The 23,445-nt window shown below is 45.1% G+C and overlaps 1 protein-coding gene across 3 annotated transcripts in view; it reads right to left on the bottom strand.

Annotated features, from left to right (window-relative positions):
* LOC137375106 (solute carrier organic anion transporter family member 2A1-like) overlaps nucleotides 1-23,445 on the bottom strand; it is a 433,007-nt gene that overhangs the window by 166,031 nt on the left and 243,531 nt on the right. For 2 of the 3 annotated variants that reach the window (XM_068041734.1, XM_068041736.1), the window contains exons 2-3: nucleotides 15,653-15,790; nucleotides 1,399-1,561 (exon numbers count right to left, since the gene is read on the bottom strand). In XM_068041734.1, coding sequence (XP_067897835.1) covers nucleotides 1,399-1,561; nucleotides 15,653-15,790 — 301 coding nt within the window. The remainder of the gene's footprint in view (nucleotides 1-1,398; nucleotides 1,562-15,652; nucleotides 15,791-23,445) is intronic. The other variant, XM_068041735.1, reaches the window with a different exon arrangement.

Genomic DNA, 23,445 nt, shown 5'->3' with positions numbered 1-23,445 from the left:
GGTGTTGCATCTCAGTACCGATCACACTAAATAACACCCCACTGGAAGTGGTTAGCAAATTCTGCTACCTCGGGCTCACGGTGACAGACAATCTGTCTCTTGATTCAGAACTCGATACACGCATAGGGAAAGCAGCTACCACCTTTGGCCGACTTGAGCATAACACCAAGCTGACCCTCGGGACCAAGCTGATGGTTTATCAGGCCTGTGTTCTCAGCACCTTGCTCAACGACAGTGAAATATGGGCAACTTTCAGCTACCAGGAAAAGCTGCTCAATAATTTCCATCTCTGCTGTCTGTGGTGTGTTATGGGTACAACCTGGCAGGGCAAAATCACAATTGCTGTCAAAGGCAGAGCTCCCAAGTGTGTTAGCGCTAATCAAACAGAGGTGGCTTCGATGGATCGGACATGTCCACAGGGTGGAAGATGGTTGTATACCTAAGGACATTCTGCATGGTGAGGTAGCTGGGACCAGACGACCAGTGGGGCACCCAAAGCTTCAGTTCAAGGATGCTTGTAAGTGTGACATGAACGCCCTAAATTGCACTTGGGAGTCACGAGCTGGTGAAAGAGGGAAATGGTGCCACATCCTGTGGACTGGTGTGTACTACTATGATGACCAGTTGCTACAGCAGCTTGGCAACAGTGCCAACATCAAAAACAACAACTCACAGCGTCACTTTGCAGTTTCACCTGTGGCACTTGTGGCAGAGCCTGCTTCTTCAGGATTGGCCTCCAGAGCCATCAGCAAAGGTGCAGCAAGAGAAGACACCCCACCTAAATGGATTGTTTGCCGAGTGTTCATCTTTCATAGATGGAAGGAGGCCAACCAACCAATGCATTGTGTCTACATGAAAGTTATGGCAGTAACAACACTCTTGTCACTTGTCACAGGTTGACAGAGAATAAAGATTTGCAAGAGTTAGCAAACTCACTCAGAACCAACATGAACACCACCATAGTAGGGAAAAGGAATAATTAGCTGTGGTGAATCCTCTTATGAGACAACAGAATGTGGCTGTGGTGGAACAGGAAAAGACCCAGAGCCCACATGTGGGAGTGCTGGGGCCGGACCCAGGAGGGCTTGATAGTGGCAATGTCAGACAGTCAAAAGTATTCTGAAATATAAACAGAAAGTGTCTGGCAGCATCTGTGGAGAGAGAAGCAGAGTTAACGTTTCAGTTCGATAACCCTTCAACAGAATGCCAAAGTATTCTGTTCTCCATCACTGATGTGACTCACCTTTATGCAAAACACAAAAATAAAAATCACCTTCCTTACACTCTAAAAATTGAAAAAGCCAGTAAGATTTTAATGATCCAAATTTCCACTGATTCTCGGATACATTTATAAATGTATAAGAAAAAGCAAACATGAATCACCTTGTGTTGCCTTACCTACTGCTGATTTTGTGTACTCATAACGCTCAGAAATGAAGTGGGGCAAGGTGAGCAGGAAGGCTCCAAGACAAAGGAGAAGACCTCCCATTCCAATCAGCCTCGGTCGGTGAACTCGACTTCCAAAATAACTGACAAAAATAATCAGAAGTGTGTTCCCAATCTGAAAGAAATTGGAACAGAAAGACATTAGTTGTACAAAACATACATCAAGAGTTAGGGATGAAAGGACATTGTTGAATAAATACTTTCTTCATTGTGATACATTAGCTGTCCTGCAACATGCCCCGGACATCAGAACTCAAAGAAAAACATGTGGTCGGCTGTTTATCTTGACACAAAGTGCACTGGAATGACATGTAAAATGACTTCCAAACATTTAATAGAAGTGCAGGCTCTTGTATCAGACTAACATGGATAATCAAACCTAATAGGCAGTATTTTAACAGCACGCCACCACACAGCCCCCGCAATATTACGAGAGGGGGCTGATTTAACAAGAGGGGGCAGAGCCAATGACGTAGAGGGAGCGGTGACCACGTCCACGGCAACGTCACCCAATGCCATTTTTAAAGGGTTTTAAGCCCTTAACAAAGATTTAAATTTGTAAAGGTATAGTAGATGTGATTTTTTTTTAAAATAAATAATTAGGAGATGGAGGCTCTTCCTCAGACCCCCAATAGTCCAATATTAACAAATCTCACTTTATTCCCAACCTTAACTTCCCCACCCCCCCCAACCTAACATTTGCCCGTCAAACCTTTCCCACCATCCCCACAGCCAATAAAAAGTGTTTCCCCCTTCCCCCACCCCTCCCGCCCTGAAAATTCTATTCCTCCACCCTACCCACCAGTGTCTCGCCTCAGAACTCGGCACGTGAGTTGTGATCAGCAGCCTTCAAATCAGCGTGGGACAGCCGCCGTCAGCGGGTAAGTTAATTTGCATCTGATTGATGTTAATTTACTTATTTAGATGAAGCCCCCACCCCCGCTTGTAGGTCCCCCCACCGCTGGTAATATGGGACAGGCCCTTTCGATGTCAAGGGTCAAGGCGGGCCTCCCCCACCACGACCCACGACGTCGAAGGGCCGGTAAAATTCAGCCCAATCTCTCTGAATCTACTTAAACCGCCTTTCATTGGACAGTAACATCCTCTGTTTCCATACTCTAACATTATTATTGATAATATAATGTTGCCTTTGCTAGTGTCATACTTAAAAGACTCCAGTTACAATAAAAGTGTAGAGAACGGAGTATATCCCTTTGCTCTACAAGATTTTGGGACAAATTGACTGTCGACTGAAGCTCCTCAGTCTCATCCACTCCTTCCATGACAACATGCTCTGCACTGTACAGTTTGATGGCTCCACTTCCAACAGTTTCAGAGTGAAGAATGGAGTGAAACAGGGTTGTGTCCTAGCCCCCACTCTGTTTGGCATCATCTTCTCCCTGTTCCTGACCTTTGCCTTCCCTGCAGATATGGAAGGAGTCTACTTGCACTCTAGGCAAGCTCTACAATCTATCAAGGCTGAAAGTGAAGACAAAAACGCATCATGTCCTGATCAGAAAACTCCTCCATGCTGATGATGCTGCACTAGAAGTTCACACTCAGCTACTAAGACTCACGGACTGTCTCTCCGGTGCCTGTAACTTGTTCTCCTTGACTATAAGCATCTAGAAAATCATGGTCATGGGACAAGTTGACCTCAGGACCAAGCTGATGGTTTATTCGGCCTGTGTTCTCAGGACCTTGCTGCATGGCTGTGAAACATGGGCGACTTACAGCTACCAGGAAAAGGTGCTCAATAATTTCCATCTCCGCTGTCTGCAGTGCATTATGGGTATATCCTAGCAGAACAATATTACAAATGTGACAGTCCGCTGAAAGGCAGAGCTCCCAAGTGTGTTGGCACAGACTGCTTCGGTGGATCGGACATGTCCGCAGGATGGAAGACAGTCGCATACCCAAGGAGCTTCTGTATGGTGAGGTAGCTGGGACCAGACGACAAGTGGGGCACCCAAAGCTCCGCTTCAAGGATGCTTGCAAACTTGACATGAAGGCCCTAAATGTTGACTATCGCACCTAGGAGATACTAGCAGGTGAAAAGGGAAATGGAGCCACATCCTATGAACTGGTGTGCACTACCACAATGACCAGTTGCTACAGATGGAAGGATGCCAGCAATGTTTGATCAACTGTGGGATGACCTACAAGGAAGTCCTAGTCCAAAGGAAGATGGTTGTGCTTTTTGGAGACCAATCATATCAGCCCCTCAGGGTAGTGTCCTAGGCCTAGACATCTTCAACTGCTTTATCAACGACCTTCCCTCCATCAGAATGTCAGAAGTGGGGATGTTCACTGATGATTGCACAATGTTCAGCACCATTTGTGACTCCTCAGATACTGAAGCAGCCAGTGTCCAGATGCAGCAAGACCTGTTCAACACGCAGGCTAAACATTCAGTAAGTCACCTCCTGACTCCCCAAAGGCCTGTCCACCATCTACAAGGAGTGTGATGGAATACTCTCCACTTGCGTGGATGGGTGCAGCTGCAACAACACTCAAGAAGCTCCACACCATTCACGACAAAGCAGCCCGCTTAATTGGCACCCTATCCACCACCTTCAAAATTCACTTCCGTCAGCTGAATCCCCTAACATCCTGGGGGGGTTACACTGACCAGAAACTGAACTGGACCAGGCACATAAATGCTGTGGCTACAAGAGCAGGTCAGGGCTGGGAATTCTGTAAGCAAGTAACTCATCTCCTGTCTCCCCAAAGCCTGTCCACCATCTAAAAGGCACAAGTCAGGAGTGTGCCATGCTAGGCCCCCACCTGCCATGAATGAGGCACATTAATTTTGTCATGAAGATTGATTTAAACTGGAGTGAAGAAAGGACTTGTTAAACAGATCAGCCGTAGCTGAAAAAGACATTTTCATATTAACAGACGGTGATTGGAAGGACAAAGGACCGTTCTCTGACACATTCAACCCACAATGGACTTTTGATCACCAGGTATTGTGTGTAAGAGGAGCATTCCAGAGACTGCTAAGGTGATACAATCCAAGACATGGTCAGATCAGTTAGTCAAATGACTAACCTGCTTGGCAACATGGGGTTTTCTGAATTGTACAAACAGTTTGAACTCAAAGACTTTTGCTCCTGGACTGAGAAGATCTCTCCTGTCTGCTCCCTTCTCTTTCTCACAAGCCTCTGAATCCACTAAAGACACAGGAACCCCAAGAGAGAAAACTCTCCTACAGCGAACAGGGTTGAAGAAGAATGCTGGGCCCCAACGAAAAGCAAGATCTACCTACAGTCAAGGACTCTACAGTAAGCTCGAAGAACCATAACAAAAACTCTTCAGATAGTGCCTCAAACATTTCCACTTTATTTTTCTTCTGCTCTTTTCTGTCTCTATCTGCATGTGTATCACGTGTGCATGCTAGTGTGGGTGCGTCGTGTATCCATAAGTGTGAACCGAATTTGAGTTTAAGTTTAATAAATTTCAACTTTTCTTCTTTAAACCTAAGAAAGCCTGTTTGTGCTGGTTTCTTTGCCTTATAATTGTAAAATAGTGAACAAAGATTCAACAAGGGGGAGCTAAAAACACAGTGTGTTTAAAATTAAACCCTGTTACAATAAGACCAAGCGAAGGCTGAGAAGGAACCCTAGACCTCTTTCTCACCTGGTTCTAACAAGTGTGATGAAATATTTGCCATTTGCCTGGATGGGTGCAGCTCAAACAACACTCAAGAAGCTCAACACCATCCAGGACAAAGCAACTCACTTGAATGGCACCCCATCTACAAACATTCATATCCTCCACCACTGACACAGTGGCAGCAGTGTGTACCAACTACAAGATGCACTGCAGCAACTCACCAAGGCCAAAATCCTAGAACTCCCTAACAGCACTGTGGGTGTACCTACACCCCAAGGATGGCAGTGGTTCAAGAAGGCAGATCACCACCACCTTCTCAAGGGCAATTAGAGATGGGCAATAAATATGCTGGCCTGGTCAATGACGCTCACATCCTGTGACTGAATAAAAAAATAATTCTTCTAAACTTGTTCTTATACACTAGGTGTCATGAACAAGCTGTCATCGAATAACGAGTGTAAATCAGTTCTCATAGACTAACTGTTGGCGACTTGCTGTTCTAGACTTGCTGTCTATTAGATTTGCTTTTTGATAAACCTTGATAGCCATTGACCCATATTGGTGGCTGTGATTAAACTTTATTCAGCATAAGTAAGACATGATACATTACAGTATCTGAGCAATTGCTGACAAGGTATAATTGAGAGTGATATTATCCTGTTTATTCTTTGGGTAAAAGTGCTGGGGAACTTGCTGAGTTCCCATAACCACCTTCTTGTGTTTCCCACAGGACCAGTTGCTGAGGGGAAGGAGAGTGGCCAAGCACAATTATCACCGCCCTCCTCGGCAGGGAGAGACTGAACAGAGCCAGCACCATCACATCATTCCTCCATACCTTCCCCCAGCACAGACACACTCACCCCAGAGTAGCTTAAAAAGGGGAGAAATGGGTGAAGCTCAGGAGAGGCAGTCAGCTGTGGGCAGTCCCCCTCAGAGGACAGAGAACAGACAGTGTGATGCTCTGCTGGGTGATGATACTGGGCCTTAAGTGTCACAAAAAAGGGTTTTCCTGGTGAACGGAGGCAGATAAGTTCCTATTTGTCAGTGTTCCCGGAGGCCTTGAGGAGCCATGGGCAGGCAGTGGAGGAGTCCATGCAGTCATGATTCAGGGATTCGATGACATGAGCTCCCCCATTGAAAGATTGGGCAACCTCTTGGAGAGCAAATGCAACAGCACTCTGAGTGGGTGCAGGAGTAGTGCACTGATATGCACAGAAAGACTGGAGAGTCTCTGCAGCATAAACCGCTCAGCGTTGTTGATAGCTCAGAGATGCTCAAAGTGGATGCCAGCTGCGTCCCAGTCCGTGACCTCATGTAGCATCCAAGAGTACCAGGAAAGGGCATAGACAGTCGAAGAGGTTGATGTGGAGTCACCTCTCTGGGGCCACCAGTGCCATCCCTCTGGCTCTGCTGCAAGGCCCCATGACAGAGACTGCACCTTTAATGACAGAGGTGCGGCAGCCTGTGGAGGACCCCCACGGGCACCTCCAAGACAAGGATGGAAGCAATGGGCATCTCAGTCAGATGCAGAGAGTAAGGAGCAGGCTGACTCCACCTCATCGTCTGTCAGAGGGGCCACCCTGTAGAAGTGCTAGGGAAAGAAAGGCACCACGCCATTGACTGCACTTAATGAGTCACCTGGGTGACGTTTTCTGAACTTCTGGTTTGCTTTTCTTGTAATAATTGCTTATGTTTGCTATTGGATTTGTGTGTTATTAATGTCAAAAGAGGGAAGGAGTTTGGCAGGGGGGGTGGGGGTAGGGAGGCAGCCTGTGTTTGCTGTGTTCCCATGCTCTGTGATGTCAGCGAATGTGGGAGGTCGAGGGCCCATTCTCGATGGTCATGGGTGGCAATGGGACTCCTCAGATATGGGCGATTGTGGGATGATTGCACTCTATGCTGAAAGATGAGTTTTGGGTCACCTGTCATTAGAGTTCAGGTGAAGCATTGCTGAATCAGCAGACCCCTTGTAACCAGACAACCCTGCCAATCACTGAGACCTGGGACAGCCTCGGCGGTCGTCCCGCCAAAGCCTGGGCACCTCTGCAGCACCCTCTTCCCCGATCTATCTGACAATGAGTGGCATTCCAGGCCCTCCTCTTCATCCATTACTCGACCTCTTTATAAAGCCATGTTGTGCAGGACTCAGCAGACGACCACAATATGAAACACTCTAGCGGGCTGGTACTGGAGGGCATCAGCTGACCAGTCAAGGCAACGGATGATCTTTTTCAAGATACCTCACTTTCCTCCTTTAAGATGTTCCTTAAAATTTCCTCTTTGGCCAAGCTTTAGGCCATCTCCCCTACTATTGCCTTGTGGCTGAGTGTCAAATGTTGTTTTATACTGCTCCTGTGAAGAGTGTTGGGGCATTTTATTGCATTAAGGGCACTATATAAATGCACATTGGTGTTATGTGTGACAGCTAGCCTATGACTTCTGCTGTATGAGAGCTAATCCGTAAGAACTAGTCTACAACAGCTGATCTATGTTACTCTTTATCAAACTTGGGAACGTCTCGTCAGAAGACTGAGATTCTATGTTCCAAGGTAATGAAGACGATTGCTGCCCAACATCTGACCTAAGCTGCTAGCGAAGAGATGCCAAAGAGCTGCAGTGTTTCCCAGGTGAAGATATGAAAAACCAAAGAACTCTGAGCCCTTCCTGGTGATCAACTATTAGGAACAGGAGACGGGAAGAGAGATCAGGCAGTGGTTCAACATTTGGACCAGTGACAGAGGCCGGGATTTCACGAGGAGGCAGTAACCCACCCACTGGCTGAAAAGTTGGGGGACAGCCTACCTTCACCAGGTCTGAAAGCCACGCCGCTATTTAGCATGACCCAGGCCCTTAACTGGCTTTAGTCGGGACTTCTGTCCCTCTGAGGCAGGAAATCATGCCTCCAAGAGCTGCTGGCCAGAGGGCCTGTAGCTTCTCAGTCCCAGCAGCGCCACTGGGAGCAGTGGCCACTGCTGGGACTGCACCCAGTGAGAATTGGAATGATAGATGTCGTCCTTCAGAGAGGTAAGCGGAGCTCAGGCCCTGTGTGGGGGAGAGAGAGGGGTGAGTCAGAGAGCAGGGCAGGCGGATTAGTTTTCGTGGGGGCAGCCAGTGCTGCTAATTGGGCCTTCCTGGCCCTCCTCTTCGGCCATCTCTAGACCTCTTCATAAAGCCATGTTGTGCAGGACTCGGCAGAGTTTTGGATAATCTCACATTTACAGAGAGTAGAATGTGGGAAGCTGGCCAAGAGTTTGTTGGAATAGTCAAGTTTAGAGGTAACAATGACAGACATAGAGTATCAACAGATGAATGCAGGCGAGGCAAAGTTATGGAGGTGGAAATCAGTCGTCTGGGTGATGGTGAAGAGATGTGGTCAGCAGTTTATCTCAGGGACATATATGACACCAAGATTGCAAACAGTGTGGCTCAGCCTCAAACAGTTGGCAGGGAGCAGGATAGAGTTGGTAGCTCGGGAACAAAGCTTGTGGTGGAGAGTGAAAACCATGGAACATAGGAACAGTAGTAGGTCATTTAGACTTTTTGATCATGTTCTGTACATGACATTTTAATGATTTATGGAACTGGACTCCAAATCTCTTCAAAAAAAAATTCAAAATGTTCAACAAAAACACATTCCATTGAAAAACAAACACAGCCAGAAAGACCCATGCGTGGCTCACTCAGTAAGTTAAGGATAGTATTAGATTATAAGAAGCTTGCAATGATGCAAAAACAGAGTAGCAAGTCTGAGGATTGGGAGTGTTTTAGAAACCAGCAAAGGACCACCAAAAAGTTGATAAAGGAAAAAATAGAATGAGTATAAAGTAGCCAGTAATTTAAAAACAGATTGTAAGAGTTTTTATAAGTATATAAAAAGGAAGAGAGTAGCTAAAGAAAACATTGGTCCCTTAGATGCAGAGAGAGGAGCAGTTATCAGGGGGAATGAGGAATGGCAGAGGCATTGAACAAATATTTTCTGTCTGTCTTCACAGTAGAAGACACAAGTTTCATACCAGAAATAGGCAGTAACCTAGCAGCTAAAAGGAGTGAGGAAATTAATAGAGAAAAAGTATGGGAGAAACTTCAGGGACTAAAGTCTGACAAATCTCCAGGACCTGATGGCCTACACCCTAGGGTTCTAAAAGAGATAGCGACAGAAATAGTGGAGGCGCTGGCTATGATTTTCCAAAATTCCTTAGATTCAGGAACGGTCCCATCAGATTGGAAGTTGGCAAATGTTACACCGCTTTTCAAGAAAGGAGGTAGAGAGAAAACAGGGAACTACAGGCCAGTTAGCCTAACATCAGTCGTTTGGAAAATGCTGGAATATATTATTAAGGAAGTCTTAACAATGCACTTAGAAAAGCACAGTATAATTAGAACAAGTCAACATGGTTTTACTAAAGTGAAATCCTGTTTGACAAATTTAGTAGAATTTTTTAAGGATGTAACTAGTAGGGTAGATAAAGGGGAACCAGTCAATGTTCCAAAAGACATTGATAATAGTTAATAATATTCAATATTTGATTGAAACATATATGATTTTGAGGGATCTTGACAGGGTGAATGTGGAAAGGATGTTTCCTCTTGTGGGAGAATCTACAACTAGGGGTCACTGTTTAAAAAAAGGATGTCTTTGGAATTCTCTTCCTCAAAGCATGGTGGAAGCAGAGTCTTTGAATATTCTTAAGGCAGAGGTCGACAGATTCTTGATAAGCAAAGGGGTGAAAGGTTATCGGGGGTTAGCGGGAATTTGGAGTTGAGGTTACAATCAGATCAGCCATGATCTTATTGAATGGCGGAGCAGGCTCGAGGGGCCGAGTGGCCTACTCCTACTCCTTGTTCATATGTTTGATAAAGTGCCACACAAAAGATTAATAGGCAAGATAAGGGCTCATGGAGTTGGGGGTGATATATTCGCATAGATAGAGGATTGGTGAATGGACAGGAAGCCAAGTGGGCATAAACAGGACATTTTCAAGTTGGCAGACAGTGAGTAATGGAGTGCCACAAGGATCAGTGCTGGGGCCTCAGCTATTTACAATCTATATTCACACAATCACAGAGTCGTTACAGTGCAGGAGGCCATTCTGGCCCATCATGTCCACACTGGCTCTCCGAAAGAGCAACTCCCTCAGTTCCATTCCCCTGCCTTCTCCCCATAACCCTGCACATTCTTCCTTTTCATATACCTGTCTAATTCCCTTTTGAATGCTCCAATTGAACTTGCCTCCACCACACCCTTAGGCAGAACATTCCAGACCTTAACCACTCACTACGTAAAAAACCTCATGTCACCTGTGCTTCTCTTGCCAAATACTTTAAATCTGTGCCATCTCGTTCGCGATCCTTTCACAAATGGGAACAGTTTCTCTCTATCTACTCTGTCCAGACCCCTCATGATTTTGAATATCTCTATAAAATCACCTCTCAGCCTTCTCTTCTCCAAGGGAAACAGTCCTAACTTCTCCAATCTATCTTCATAACTGAAATTCCTCATCCCTGTGAACCATTCTTCTGAATCTCTTCTGTACTCTCTCCAATACCTTCATGTCTTTCCTCAAGTGCAGCACCCAGAATTGGATGCAATACTCCAGCTTAGGACAAACTATTGTCTTATCCAAGTTCAACATAACATCCTTGCTCTTGTACTCTATGCCCCTATTAATAAAGCCCAGGATACTGTATGCTTTATTAACCACTCTCTCAACCTGTCCTGCCACCGTCAATAAATTATGCACAGGCACACCTAGGTCCCTCTGCTCCTGCATCCCCCTTTAGAATTGTACCCTTTATTCTATGTAGTCTCTCCATGTTCTTCCTACCAAAATGAATCACTTCACATTTCATATTAATGACTCAGATGAAGAGGCACAGAGTAATGTATCCAAGTTTACTGATGATACAAAGGTAGGTGGAAATGCAAGCTGCAAGGAGGATGTAGAGAGACTGCAAAGAGATACAGACAGGTCAAGTGAGTCAGAAACAAGATGGCAGATGGAATATAATGCAGGGAAGTGTGAAGTTATTCACTTTGGTCATAAGATTAGAAAAGCCAAATTTTTTTTAAAAGGTGTGAAACTTGTAAGTGTCAATGTTCAAAGAGATGTGAGTGTGCTTGCACAAGGAACGCAGAAAGTTAACATGCAGGTGCAGCAAGCAATTAGGAAGGAAAATGGCATGTTGGCCTTTATTGCAAGGGGATTGGAGTACAGGAATAAAGAAATCTTACTACAATTGTACAGGGCTTTGGTGAGACCACATCTGGAATACTGTGTGCAGTTTTGGTCTCCACATTTAAAGAAAGGATATACTTGCATTGGAGACGGAACATGCGAAGGTTCATTGGATTGGTCCCTGGGGTGAGAGGGTTGTCCTATGATGAGAAGCTGAGTAAATTGGGCCTGTATTCTATGGAGTTTAGAAGAATGAGAGGTGACCTCATTGAAACATACAAGATTCTGAAGGGGCTGGATAGGGTAGACGCTGAGAGATTGTTTCTGCTGGTCGAGGAATCTAAAACGCGGGAGCACTGTCTCAGGATAAGGGGCTGATCATTTAGGACTGAGATGAGGAGAAATTACTCAAAGGGTTATGAATCTTTGGAATTCTCTGTCCCAGAGGGTAGTGGGTGCTCCATCGTTGAATACATTTAAGGCTGGGATAGATAGATTTTTGATCTCTCAGGGAATCAAGGGATATGGGGAGTGGACGGGAAAGCAGAGTTGAGGCCTAAGATCAGTCATGATCATATTGAATGGTGGAGCAGGCTCGATGGGCCATTTGGACTCCTCTTGCTCCTCATTCATGTTCTTGGCACCTCCACTGTTTCTAGCTTTTCGCCATTTAGAAGGTAACCTGTCCTATGATTTTTAGATCCAAAGTGAATGACCTCACATTTGCCTACATTGAACTCCAATTGCCACAGTTTTGCCCATTCACTTAACCTATCGATATTTGTAATTTTACACTTCCATCTACACTGGTTACAATACCGCCTATCTTTGGGTCTTTGGCAAATTTGGACAAGTGGTCTTCTATCCCATCAAAGTCATTAATAAATCCAGTGAATATTTGAGGCCCCAATACAGATCCTTGCGGGACACCACTAGTCACATCCTGCTAATTAGAGTACCTGTCCATTATCCCTACTCTGTCTCATTCCACTCTGCCAATTTCCTAACCAGGTCAATAATTTCTCTTTGATTCCATCAGCTTCAACTTTAACCAATAGTCTCTTATAAGGGATCATGTCAAATGCCTCCTGGATGCCCATATAAATAACGTCTATAGACATTATGCTGTCAACTACTTTAGTCACCTCCACAAAAAATTCAGTCGGGCTTGTCAGGCATGACCTACCCGTAATACATCCATGCTGGCTCTCTCTGATCAACTGAAAATGTAAGGTTCAGTCACCCTATTCTCACTTATAGTAATTGCCCCAGAAATAGATGTTAGGCTAACCAGGCTATAATTCCTCAGTTTCGCGCTCTCACCTTTGTAAACACCCATCCTGGCTTCGAACTTCCCAATGCTTAGGAGGAAAGTTCTGCTCATCCAGCACTCTGTCGAACAAGCAGTCTAACAACTCCGAGACAATGCAGCAAAGGGGTCAAGGGCGTTATAGCGTCAGTTATTGGGCGGCACAGTGGCGCAGTGGTTAGCACTGCAGCCTCATAGCTCCAAGGACCCGGGTTCGATTCTGGGTACTACCTGTGCGGAGTTTGCAAGTTCTCCCTGTGTCTGCGTGGGTTTCCGCCGGGTGCTCCGGTTTCCTCCCACAACCAAAGACTTGCAGGTTGATAGGTAAATTGGCCATTGTAAATTGCCCCTAGTGTAGGTAGGTGGTAGGAGAATGGTGGGGATGTGGTAGAGAATATGGGGTTAATGTAGGATTAGTATAAATGGGTGGTTGATGGTCGGCACAGACTCGGTGGGCCGAAGGGCCTGTTTCAGTGCTGTATCTCTAAATAAATAAAAAATTGCACAGAGGGAGGCCATTTGGCCCATTGCATCCATGCTGGCTCACTCTAGAGGATTCCAGTCAGGCCCATTCCCCCACTCTATCCCCGTAGCCCTGCAGGTTTATTTCCCTCAAATGCCCATCCAATTTCCTTTTGAAATCATTGATTGTCTCTGCTTCCACCATCCTCGTAGGCAGCAAGTAACAGATCATTAGCACTCGAGTGTAAAAAAGTTCTTCTCACATTCCCCTCTGCATCTCTTGCCCAAAACTTTAAATCTGTGTCCCTGAGTCCTTGTACCATCAGCTAATGGGAACAGCTTTTCTTTGCCTACCCTATCCAAACATACCATAATCTCCCCTCAATCTTCTTTACTCCAAGGAGAACAATCCCAACTTCTCCAACCTAACCTTGTAGTTAAAATCCCCCATTCCCTGGAATCATTCTTGTTAATCTCCTCTGCACCCTCTCAAGGACCCTCACATCCTTCCGAAAGTGTGGTGACTAGAACTGGACACAATACTCCAGTTGTGGTCTAACCAGAGCTTCATGAAAGTTCAGCATTACTTCCCTGTTTATGTACTCAATACCTCTATTTATAAAGCCCAAGATCCCATATACTTTGCTAACTACTCTCTCAATATGTCCTGCCACCTTCAAAGATCTATGCACATGAAACCCTCCTGTGCCATCCCTTGCCCATTGGTGCCACAGCCTGAACTGCACTCCTTCAAGGTGTCATCACTCCCAGCAGTCTCCAATGCTGAGAATAGCACACACCCCGAAGACTCCTGCACTTCCTGCCTGTTCCTGCTTTTCCGGATGGCCATTCACCTACTATCCTGAACTCTCATTGCCTGTGAAGTATGATCCAGGAAACCCTAATGCTCCACAGTGACTCCAGAGGCCCCTCACATTCTGAAATCCTGAACTCAAGCTGAAACAGCTGGAGACACTTCCGACACACGTGGTCACCCAGGACACATGAAATGTCCTTTAGTTCCCACATCACGCAGGAATTGCAAACAACAGGTCTCAGCTGCTCATCCATGATCGAAGAAAATATCTCTAAAATTAATAGATTATACAATAGGGAATAATCAAAATGTGTCCAGATTTGATCTGTGCTAATATTCTTACTAATTCACATATTGTTATACTGAACCCAATCAAAATGTTTAATTTCCCAGCTCCTAGCTTGAACTAATGCCCTAGTTTATAGAGAGAAGGAAAGAAATACTCACCAATCAAACACTTACCTGCTTTCCGGTGATGTCACACTTAGTTTTTTCTCTTCTCCAACTCAGTCCATCTGCTCCCAGCCACCACTCTATTTATCCCTGCCAGTCTCACTCAGCTCTTGCTTCTGGTCTGAGATGGTGGTGAGGTAGAACTTGCTGTCAGTGTATATGTTGAAACTGCAGGTGTGTTTTCGAATGATGTTGCTGAGGGGCGGCATATAGATGAGAAATAGGAGGATGCCAGGGATAGATCCTTGGAGTTATCGGAGATAATGATATGGAAATGGGAAGAGAAGCCATTGTAAATGATTCTCTGGCTATGATTAATAGATAAGAATGGAACCAGGTGAGAGCAGTCCCAGCTAGCTGAACAATGGGTTTTAGAATTAAGTAGGATTAAATGATTTTCACCTACAAATCCCTGTTGCTGTAAATTAAACAATCTTTCAATCATTCTTTAAACATTTTTATACAAGTTGAAACATCAGGTGGCTCTCAGAGGGGAAAGTAGTCACTGTAGTAAGTTCTGAAAAAAACTCAAAGAATAAATCTTTAAGGGTTTTTTTTGTATTTACTGGACCCTGGTAATAAGGTCCTAATACAGATTCAAAAGCTTGTGTTAAATAAATGTTCCCACACGCTGTGCCACTCACCATTTGGAATAGTTTCCACACATACAATGTGCTCTGACCCAAAAATATTTCACTATGACTATAGTTAAATCGGTGGAATGAACAGATCAAACAAGGAACCTCCCATCTCACACATGAGTAGAGACTTTATAGAAAACGGAATTACATAAAATTACATACAGCCCGGTACAATAAAATCATGATGAGTCAGGGGGAATGTCCCAAAGCTTGGACCCCATTCCTGGTCTAATGGTTTAAACCCTGCTCCATCATTCCGCTTTGTACAGTGCAGGGGAGACAGCTCTGCTTCTCTTTTCTGATCAACATTCGTTGTTTCTGACTAGAGAATACTCAAGAGAGAATGTTAGGAAAATTTGGAATTGGGATCAGTGTGAAGACCCAATGGTCCAACAATTCAACAACACTGTCTCTGTCTGGGCTCACATGCCTAGAATGGCAACTTAAAGTACATGTTGTTCAGCACCTGTGCCAGCTTCAAAAGGGTGGCAAAAACTTGGTAAGAGAGAGAGTGAGAAAGAGAAAGAAATATCAAAATAACACTTGAGTGGATCACTTTGAATACAGATCTGGTGATGTGAAAGAGAGAACATGTCTATCCAGAGTTAAACTCCTACAGAATCGTGTCTGTTCTGAGTTAAACTCGACAGCACAAAATCTGTGCTGTGTTTAACTCCCATAGGACTGTGTCTGTCCTGAATTAAACTGTGGCTCATTTCTGCTACTGTACCTCGTGCAAGCTGGATATGAACCCAGATGAGAAGCTGGAGAACCCATATCGTTTCTCAATGGTAGTGATGCTGCTTTTGAAGTAGGCACTGTGCAGGAGTTGGGCGAACTGCAGCATGCCATGGCACAGGACGAACAGCTGCAAAGGAAGGAGGAAAATAGGTCAGGTGATCCTGTCACAATCCAGAGTATTAGGTGCAGTTCAGGGATTTCCCAACTTTCAAAACATGTATAAATCGAGGAATACATGTGGTTAAAAATTCATCCAGGTTCGATGAATGTGCCTGAAGTGGTTCTGGTAAAAGAAGGTTAGTTAATGGGACAGTCACCAAGTGACAAACTGGGCTGGTGTCAAACCCCTCAAACACCTTCTGTAAATCAGGAACTTTCACCTGGTAATATTCTTCCTTATTCTGCACACAGCAAAGCATAGCCAGCAAGAAGGAGGTTCCAAATATTGAGCTTCAGAGCTGAGGCCTTACAATATGTGCACCTTGAAGCACTAGTTCACATGCATGTGTTATGGCCAGGTGGTGAAGGGTGTGGGTGGTTCTGACTGTTCAATTCCCTACCTGACCACAGCATGTGTTTTTTGTATTAGGGTTTAACCCCTTTGTGTTTTATTTTTCAAATAAACAGGCAGTGACAGGTTTTCATGTAGGTTTAAAACAGAAGATTAATGATTTATTGATCAATATGCCTTATTAACACATGGGCTGCCTTTTAAAAGTTAAAAATTTGTTACATCGCGCCTCTGCTGGGAGACGGGCATTTTCTTCCTTGTAGTGACTGACAATGACCCAGGATGTGGCTACTTCACATCTTTGTTTCAGAAGAACCCATTCAATTCAAAAGTGTCTCTTGATGGGTTCAATTGACACCTCTCAATCTAGTTAGGCATCCTTTGTTCTAAACAGTATGACCATTTTCGAATACACATTTTAGCAACATTGTTCACTTTAAAAAAAAGAAAAAAGATCAAAAAAATGGAAAGTCAGCTTTTAAAACGCTTCAGTTTTAGTCTGTAATTTTTCATGGTCGTACTTCTTGTACTCCTAAAAAAGGGGAAAAATGAAATTCCTCAGATTTCTTTTTTTTTTAAATGTTGTTCAGTTTTTGGATTAAGAAAGAAAGAAAAAGGTAAGAAGGTTTAGGGGTCACACCGTTGCATACATGGCACCCATACCTCAATCTCAACTGCTACTGCTGCCATTGTTTACAACAGTCATTTCTTGCACAAGTTTGAAGGTTTTCCACCCCTATCAACATTCCTTTGGATGAGGTACCATTACAAATTGTATTTCTCTTGGTTATGTGTTGTCAAATGGAGTTGTAGTTTTTCTATAATCAGTTTGCAGTACTTTAGGAACATTAATCTCAATAAGCATGTGGTTGTTGGTGAAGCTTGTGGTATGCAAATTTCCATTACTGCATTGCTCTGGGTTGCCTGCAAGTTTCCTTGTCTGTTAAAGCTTCAACTCCTTAGCTATTGCTTCCATAATACATGGCTTTGACAATTCAGGTTCCGGCACATTGATATTTCTTATTTCTAGGGTGATAGTGGATGATAAATGTTTTTTTAGCCCCTGCGAGGAGGCAACTGGGATTTCCTCCTGCCCCTAGTTCTTGCTGAGTTATGAATCTAAATTGTTGGGTTTGATTAGCTTTGGATTTGGAACCTGATCCCTTGATTCTTCATGTGTGGATCAACACTGACCTCACTTTTAGTTTTCTTGTGATTTACTTTAAGGTATTTGCCCTTCCCTTTTCCTTTTACTTCTGGGATGTTTTTTCCCTAACCTGCCCCATGTCCTCTGGAACTTCCGTGCACTTCCCTGTGGCACTTCAACCAGGTGAGGCATCTCCCACACTTTCAGCTTGCCAGTTTGGGAACTTTCCTTATCCCTATTTAAATCTTTAGAAAAAGGTTTCAGCTAACTATACCTCTGGTGCTTTTCATTCAACCTTTGTGCTTTTATCTCATCTCCTTTACATTTTACTGGCTCTATCTTGGCCTTTTTAAGTCTACCCCCTGCATGGGTAAGCTCAGAATGACCCCAATCATCACTACACTGGTGACCAACTTACTCTGTGGGTAATCTTTAACGAAGGGAACCTTTAAGCATTTGCCAGTAAGCCCATTTTCCCATGCCGTGGTACTTGTTAGGCTTTTGGCTGGCATTGCTAACCTTTCTTGCTGCTCCCTTTTTCTCTTCTGCTCTACAATTATAGTCCCTCTATTTTCAACTGTCATTCTCTTTCCTCTTTTTCCTTCTGAAACTGTCTTTCTGCTCTTTCCTTTTGAAGCAGAAACTCCCCATTTTCATTTTCCTTTCGAAACTGCATCTCTTCCTTTTTCAACTGCAACTGTATTCAAGTTAGAATTATTTTTTCAGATTCTGATTCTATGCTTTCCTCTGGTTCAGGGGTAAGTTTAAAATAGTCAGCTAGACTCAGGTTTCTTTGCCACCTCTGTAGCTAAGCTTTGTAAATCTTCAATACTTCATTTATTTAACTAATGGGATATCTCTCCCTGTTCTACAAACTCCTTAGCATGTGGACATCTCTTTAGTTTCTAGCACCGTAGAGAACAAACAGAAGAATACAAGAAAACTGTTTTGCTTACGTTTCCACAATTTTAACAGGTCCATTTTGCTCCCATTTTCCACATCGCTCATGTATCTGGCAGTTCAGATCCTGGCTTTGAGCTCCCAAGTGTTTTTTTTGCTCTTGTTATGAAGGTTTAACTCCTTTGTGTTTTATCTTTCAAACAGACTGTACGGAGCAATACGCCTTAACCACACACACACAACACACACACAACACACCATTAAATTCTATTACACTCCGTTACACAGTAACTCACCAAGGCTCTCTCGACAGCACCTTCCAACCCCGTGACCACCGAGGTGCATGGGAACACCACCTGCAAGTTTCCCTGCAAGTCACACACAAAGAACAAAGAACAGTACAGCGCAGGAACAGGCCATTCGGCCATCCAAGCCTGCGCCGATCTTCATGCCTGCCTAAACTAAAACCTTCTGCACTTCCGGGGCCCATATCCCTCTATTCCCTTCCTATTCATACATTTGTCAAGATGTCTCTTAAACGTCGCTATCGTATCTGCTTCTACCACCTCCCCTGGCAGCATGTTCCAGGCACTCACCACCCTCTGTGTAAAAAACTTGCCTCGCACATCCCCTCTAAACTTTGCCCCTCGCACCTTAAACCCATGTCCCCTAGTAACTGACTCTTCCACCCTGGGAAAAAGCTTCTGACTATCCATTCTGTCCATGCCACTCATAACTTTGTAAACCTCTATCATGTCGCCCCTCCACCTCCGTCGTTCCAGTGAAAACCATTCCTTCACTGTCACTGGGTCAAAATCCTGGAACTCCCTTCCTAACATCACTGTGGGTGTACCTACCTCACATGGACTGGAGCAGTTCAAGAAGGCAACTCACCTTCTCAAGGGCAATTAGGAATGGGCAATAAATGCTGGCCTAGCCAGTGACACCCACATCCCATAAATGAATAAAAGCAAAGGCAAGGGAACCAAAATTAGGGCTCCTTGGATGATGAAGGAGATAGATAACATGATGAGATTTTAAAAAAGGAGGGTGTATGATGCATGTCAGGTGATTTCTTCAAGTGAGAACCAGGCCAAATACAATAAGTTGAGAGGGGAAGTGAAGAAAAAATAAGACTGGAAAAGAGAGAATATGAGAATCGAATGGCAGGCATTATCACAGGAAGTGGCTGAAGTGAATAGTATCGATGCATTTTAAGGGAAGATAGACAAGCATGTTAGGGAGAAGGGAAGAGAGGGTTACAATAGATTTAGCTGAGAAAAGATGGGAAGGAGTTCGAGTGGAGCATAAATGCTGGCATGAAGTGACTGGGCTGAATGGCTTGTTTCTGTTCCGTATAGCCTATATATGTAATGTTTGTTTGTAATGCAGTGTCTTATGAAAACCCAACTTGCTAAATGGGAAATATTAATTTCATCAATTAAAACTTTGCCTGAGACGTTTACTGAAAATTGTTCCAAATAACTTTTTTAAAAAGAAAAGCTGGCAGCTAAGATGGCCAGGACAATTTGCATCTGAATCATCAGCAGAGCAGACTGGAAACAAACATGATTGACTCAACCTAGCCAGGACAATGGGGTGCTCTCTGATTCAATTACCCGAGATAGCCTTCTCAATGTGCTGGTCAAGAGCCATCAACACCCATTGACTTTGAAAGAGTCAACCCCTTCCAAGTTTATCTTTTATTTATTTATTTTTAATTATATTTTTAAATAAAATGATAAAAAATAAATAAATAAAAATAAAGTGTGACTGGACAGCTGAAGGTGTGGTACCTTGAATCTCAGAATTTTCCAGAAGGGCTTATTAACCCAACAAAGAGGTTTGGGAATGTCATGTGATGACTGTGCAGCTTTGGAAAGGCTCAGCTTTGTCATTCAGAAAGTGAACAGTAACTGTAAGTCATCAAGGGAGTAGTAATCTGTCTCTCCAGCAAAGATGCAGAGAAGCCTTAGCTGAAGCTGGTAAAGCCAAGTCCACAAACAACAACTAGGATAGAACCACAGAAAAATTATGGCACAGAATGAGGCCATTCAGCCCGTTGTGTCCATGCCAGCCAAAAGAAACTGGCCACCCAATCTAATCCCACCTTCCAGCACCTGGTCCATAGCCTTGCTGATTACAGCACTTCAGACGCATGTCCAGATACCTTTTAAAAGAACTGAGGGTTTCTGCCTCCACCACCAAGGGTCAAAACCCCCTCTTCAGCCTTCTGAAGCAAGCCCGAATCGTACACAGAGCCCAGCGAGGACTTCAGGACGATAATTTCAACGAAAGACTCTGGGACTAATGAACTGTATTTAAATTCTATTTATTTCAGACTCTACTCCAACCACTCAACTCTCTTTTCCCTCTGTAATCTATTTGTGTATGTGTGTGTGTGTGTCTCTGGTGTGAATGTGAGCATGGATGCAAAGCAAATTTTTGTCATATTAGCCAGGTTAGAGTGTTAAGGATAATAAACTTACATCTTTATCATTTAAACTCAAGAAAACCTGTCTGATTGGTTCTTTGGCAATTATATTAGAACAGGAGCAAGCGCTCAATGAAGTGGTAAATTCCATCATGGATTTAAAAAAAGGATAAACCCTGTTGTGGTCAAACCAGAGAAGAGAAGAAAGGGGAGCCCGAGACCCCTTCCTCAGCTGGTCATTACAAGTGTGAAAGAATATACTGGAGTATAATAGAGTCTAATGTGGTGTGATGGAATATCATGCAGCATAGTAGAATCAATTGCAGTATAATGTAATCCAATGGATTATTATGGAATCTATTGCAGTAATCAAACTAAATAACACCCCTCTGGAAGTGGTTAGTAAATTCTGCTACCTTGAGTCGACGGTGTCAGACAATCTGTCTCTTGATGCAGAACGCGAAACACTCATAGGGAAAGCAGCTACCACCTTTGGCCGACTTGCGAAACACGCATGGAATAACACCAAGCTGACCCTTCGGATAAAGTTCATGGTTTACGGACCTCTGTTCGCAGCACCTTGCTCTACGGCTGTGACACATGGGTGACTTAGAGCTACCAGGAAAAGAAAGTAAATCATTTTAATCTTCGCTGCCTGCGGTACATTACGGCTATATCCTGTGTTATGTCCCAGGTGGGAGAAGTGCACTGTCTTTTCTAGTTCCACTTCTCCACAGGTCACAACTATTTAAATGTATACCTGGTGACCATTGCAGCCAATCCTACACTCTCGGCATGGAGAACTGCCTCCTCTCTCTGACTCTGCTGTACTGAGGGAGTGCTGCACTGTTGGAGCTGCCTCCTCTCTCTCTCTCTGTTGTACTGAGGGAGTGCTGCACTGTTGGAGCTGCCTCCTCTCTCTGACTCTACTGTACTGAGGGAGTGCTGCACTGTTGGAGCTGCCTCCTCTCTCTCTCTCTGTTGTACTGAGGGAGTGCTGCATTGTTAGAGCTGCCTCCTCTCTCTCACTCTGTTGTACTGAGGGAGTGCTGCACTGTTGGAGCTGCCTCCTCTCTCTCTCTCTCTCGGTTGTACTGAGCGAGTGCTGCATTGTTGCAACTGCCTCCTCTCTCTCTCTCTGTGCGTTGTTCTGAGGGAGTGCTGCACTGTTGGAGCTGCCTCCTCTCTCTCTCTCTCTGTTGTACTGAGGGAGTGCTGCATTGTTGCAACTGCCTCCTCTCTCTCTCTCTCTCTCTGCGTTGTTCTGAGGGAGTGCTGCACTGTTGGAGCGGCCTCCTCTCTCTCTCTCTTTGTTGTCCTGAGGGAGTGCTGCACTGTTGGAGCTGCCTCAGCTCCCTCTCTCTGTTGTACTGAGGCAGTGCTGCACTGTTGGTGATGCCTCCTCTTTCTCTCTCTCTCTGCTGTACTGAGGGAGTGCTGCACTGTTGGAGCTGACTCCTCTCTCTCTCTCTCTCTCTCTCTGTTGTACTGAGGGCGTGCTGCATTGTTGGAGCTGCCTCCTCTCTCTCTCTGTTGTACTGAGGGAGTGCTGCACTGTTGGAGCTGACTCCTCTCTCTCTCTCTCTCTGTTGCACTGAGGGAGTGCTGCACTGCAGGAGCTGCCTCTTCTCTCTCTGTTGCACTGAGGGAGTGCTGCACTGTTGGAGCTGACTCCTCTCTCTCTCTGTTGTACTGAGGGAGCGTTGCACTGTTGGAGCTGCCTCCTCTCCCTCTCTCTGTTGTACTGAGGGAGTGCTGCACTGTTGGAGCTGCCTCCTCTCCCTCTCTCTGTTGTACTGAGGGCGTGCTGCAATGTTGGAGCTGCCTCCTTTCTCTCTCTCTCTGTTGTACTGAGGGAGTGCTGCACTGTTGGAGCTGCCTCCTCTCTCTCTCTCTCTCTCTGTTGTTCTGAGGGAGTGCTGCACTGTTGGAGCTGCCTCCTCTCTCGCTCTCTCTCTCTGTTGTACTGAGGGCGTGCTGCAATGTTGGAGCTGCCTCCTCTCTCTCTCTGTTGTACTGAGGGAGTGCTGCACTGTTGGAGCAGCCTCCTCTCTCTCTGTTGTACTGAGGGAGTGCTGCACTGTTGGAGCTGCCTCCACTCTCTCTGTTGTACTGAAGGAGTGCTGCACTGTTGGAGCTCCCTCCTCTCTCTTTCTCTGTTGTACTGAGGGAGTGCTGCACTGTTGGAGCTCCCTCCTCTCTCTCTCTCAGTTGTTCTGAGGGAATGCTGCACTGTTGGAGCTGCCTCCTCTTTCTGTCTCCGTTGCACGGAGGGAGTGCTGCACTGTTGGAGCTGCCTCCTCTCACTCTCTCTCTGTTGTACTGAGGGAGGGCTGCACTGTTGGAGCTGCCTCCTCTCTCTCTATGTTGTACGGAGGCAGTGCTGCATTGCAGCAGCTGCCGTCTCTCTCTCTCTCTGTTGTACGGAGGCAGTGCTGCACTGTTGGAGCTGCCTCCTCTCTCTCTCTCTCTCTCTCTCTCTCTGTCTGTTGTACTGAGGGAGTGCTGCTCTGTTGGAGCTGCCTCCTCTCTCTCTCTCTGTTGTACGGAGGGAGTGCTGCACTGTTGGAGCTGCCTCCTCTCTCTCTCTCTCTCTCTCTCTGTCTGTTGTACTGAGCGAGTGCTGCTCTGTTGCAGCTGCCTCCTCTCTCTCTCTCTGTTGTACGGAGGGAGTGCTGCACTGTTGGAGCTCCCTCCTCTCTCTCTCTCTGTTGTTCTGAGGGAGTGCTGCACTGTTGGAGCTGCCACCTCTCTCTGTCTCCGTTGCACTGAGGGAGTGCTGCACTGTTG

Source organism: Heterodontus francisci, chromosome 11 (genome assembly GCF_036365525.1).
Source record: "Heterodontus francisci isolate sHetFra1 chromosome 11, sHetFra1.hap1, whole genome shotgun sequence".
Taxonomy (NCBI): domain Eukaryota; kingdom Metazoa; phylum Chordata; class Chondrichthyes; order Heterodontiformes; family Heterodontidae; genus Heterodontus; species Heterodontus francisci.
This window is presented reverse-complemented; position numbering and strand designations above follow the sequence as displayed.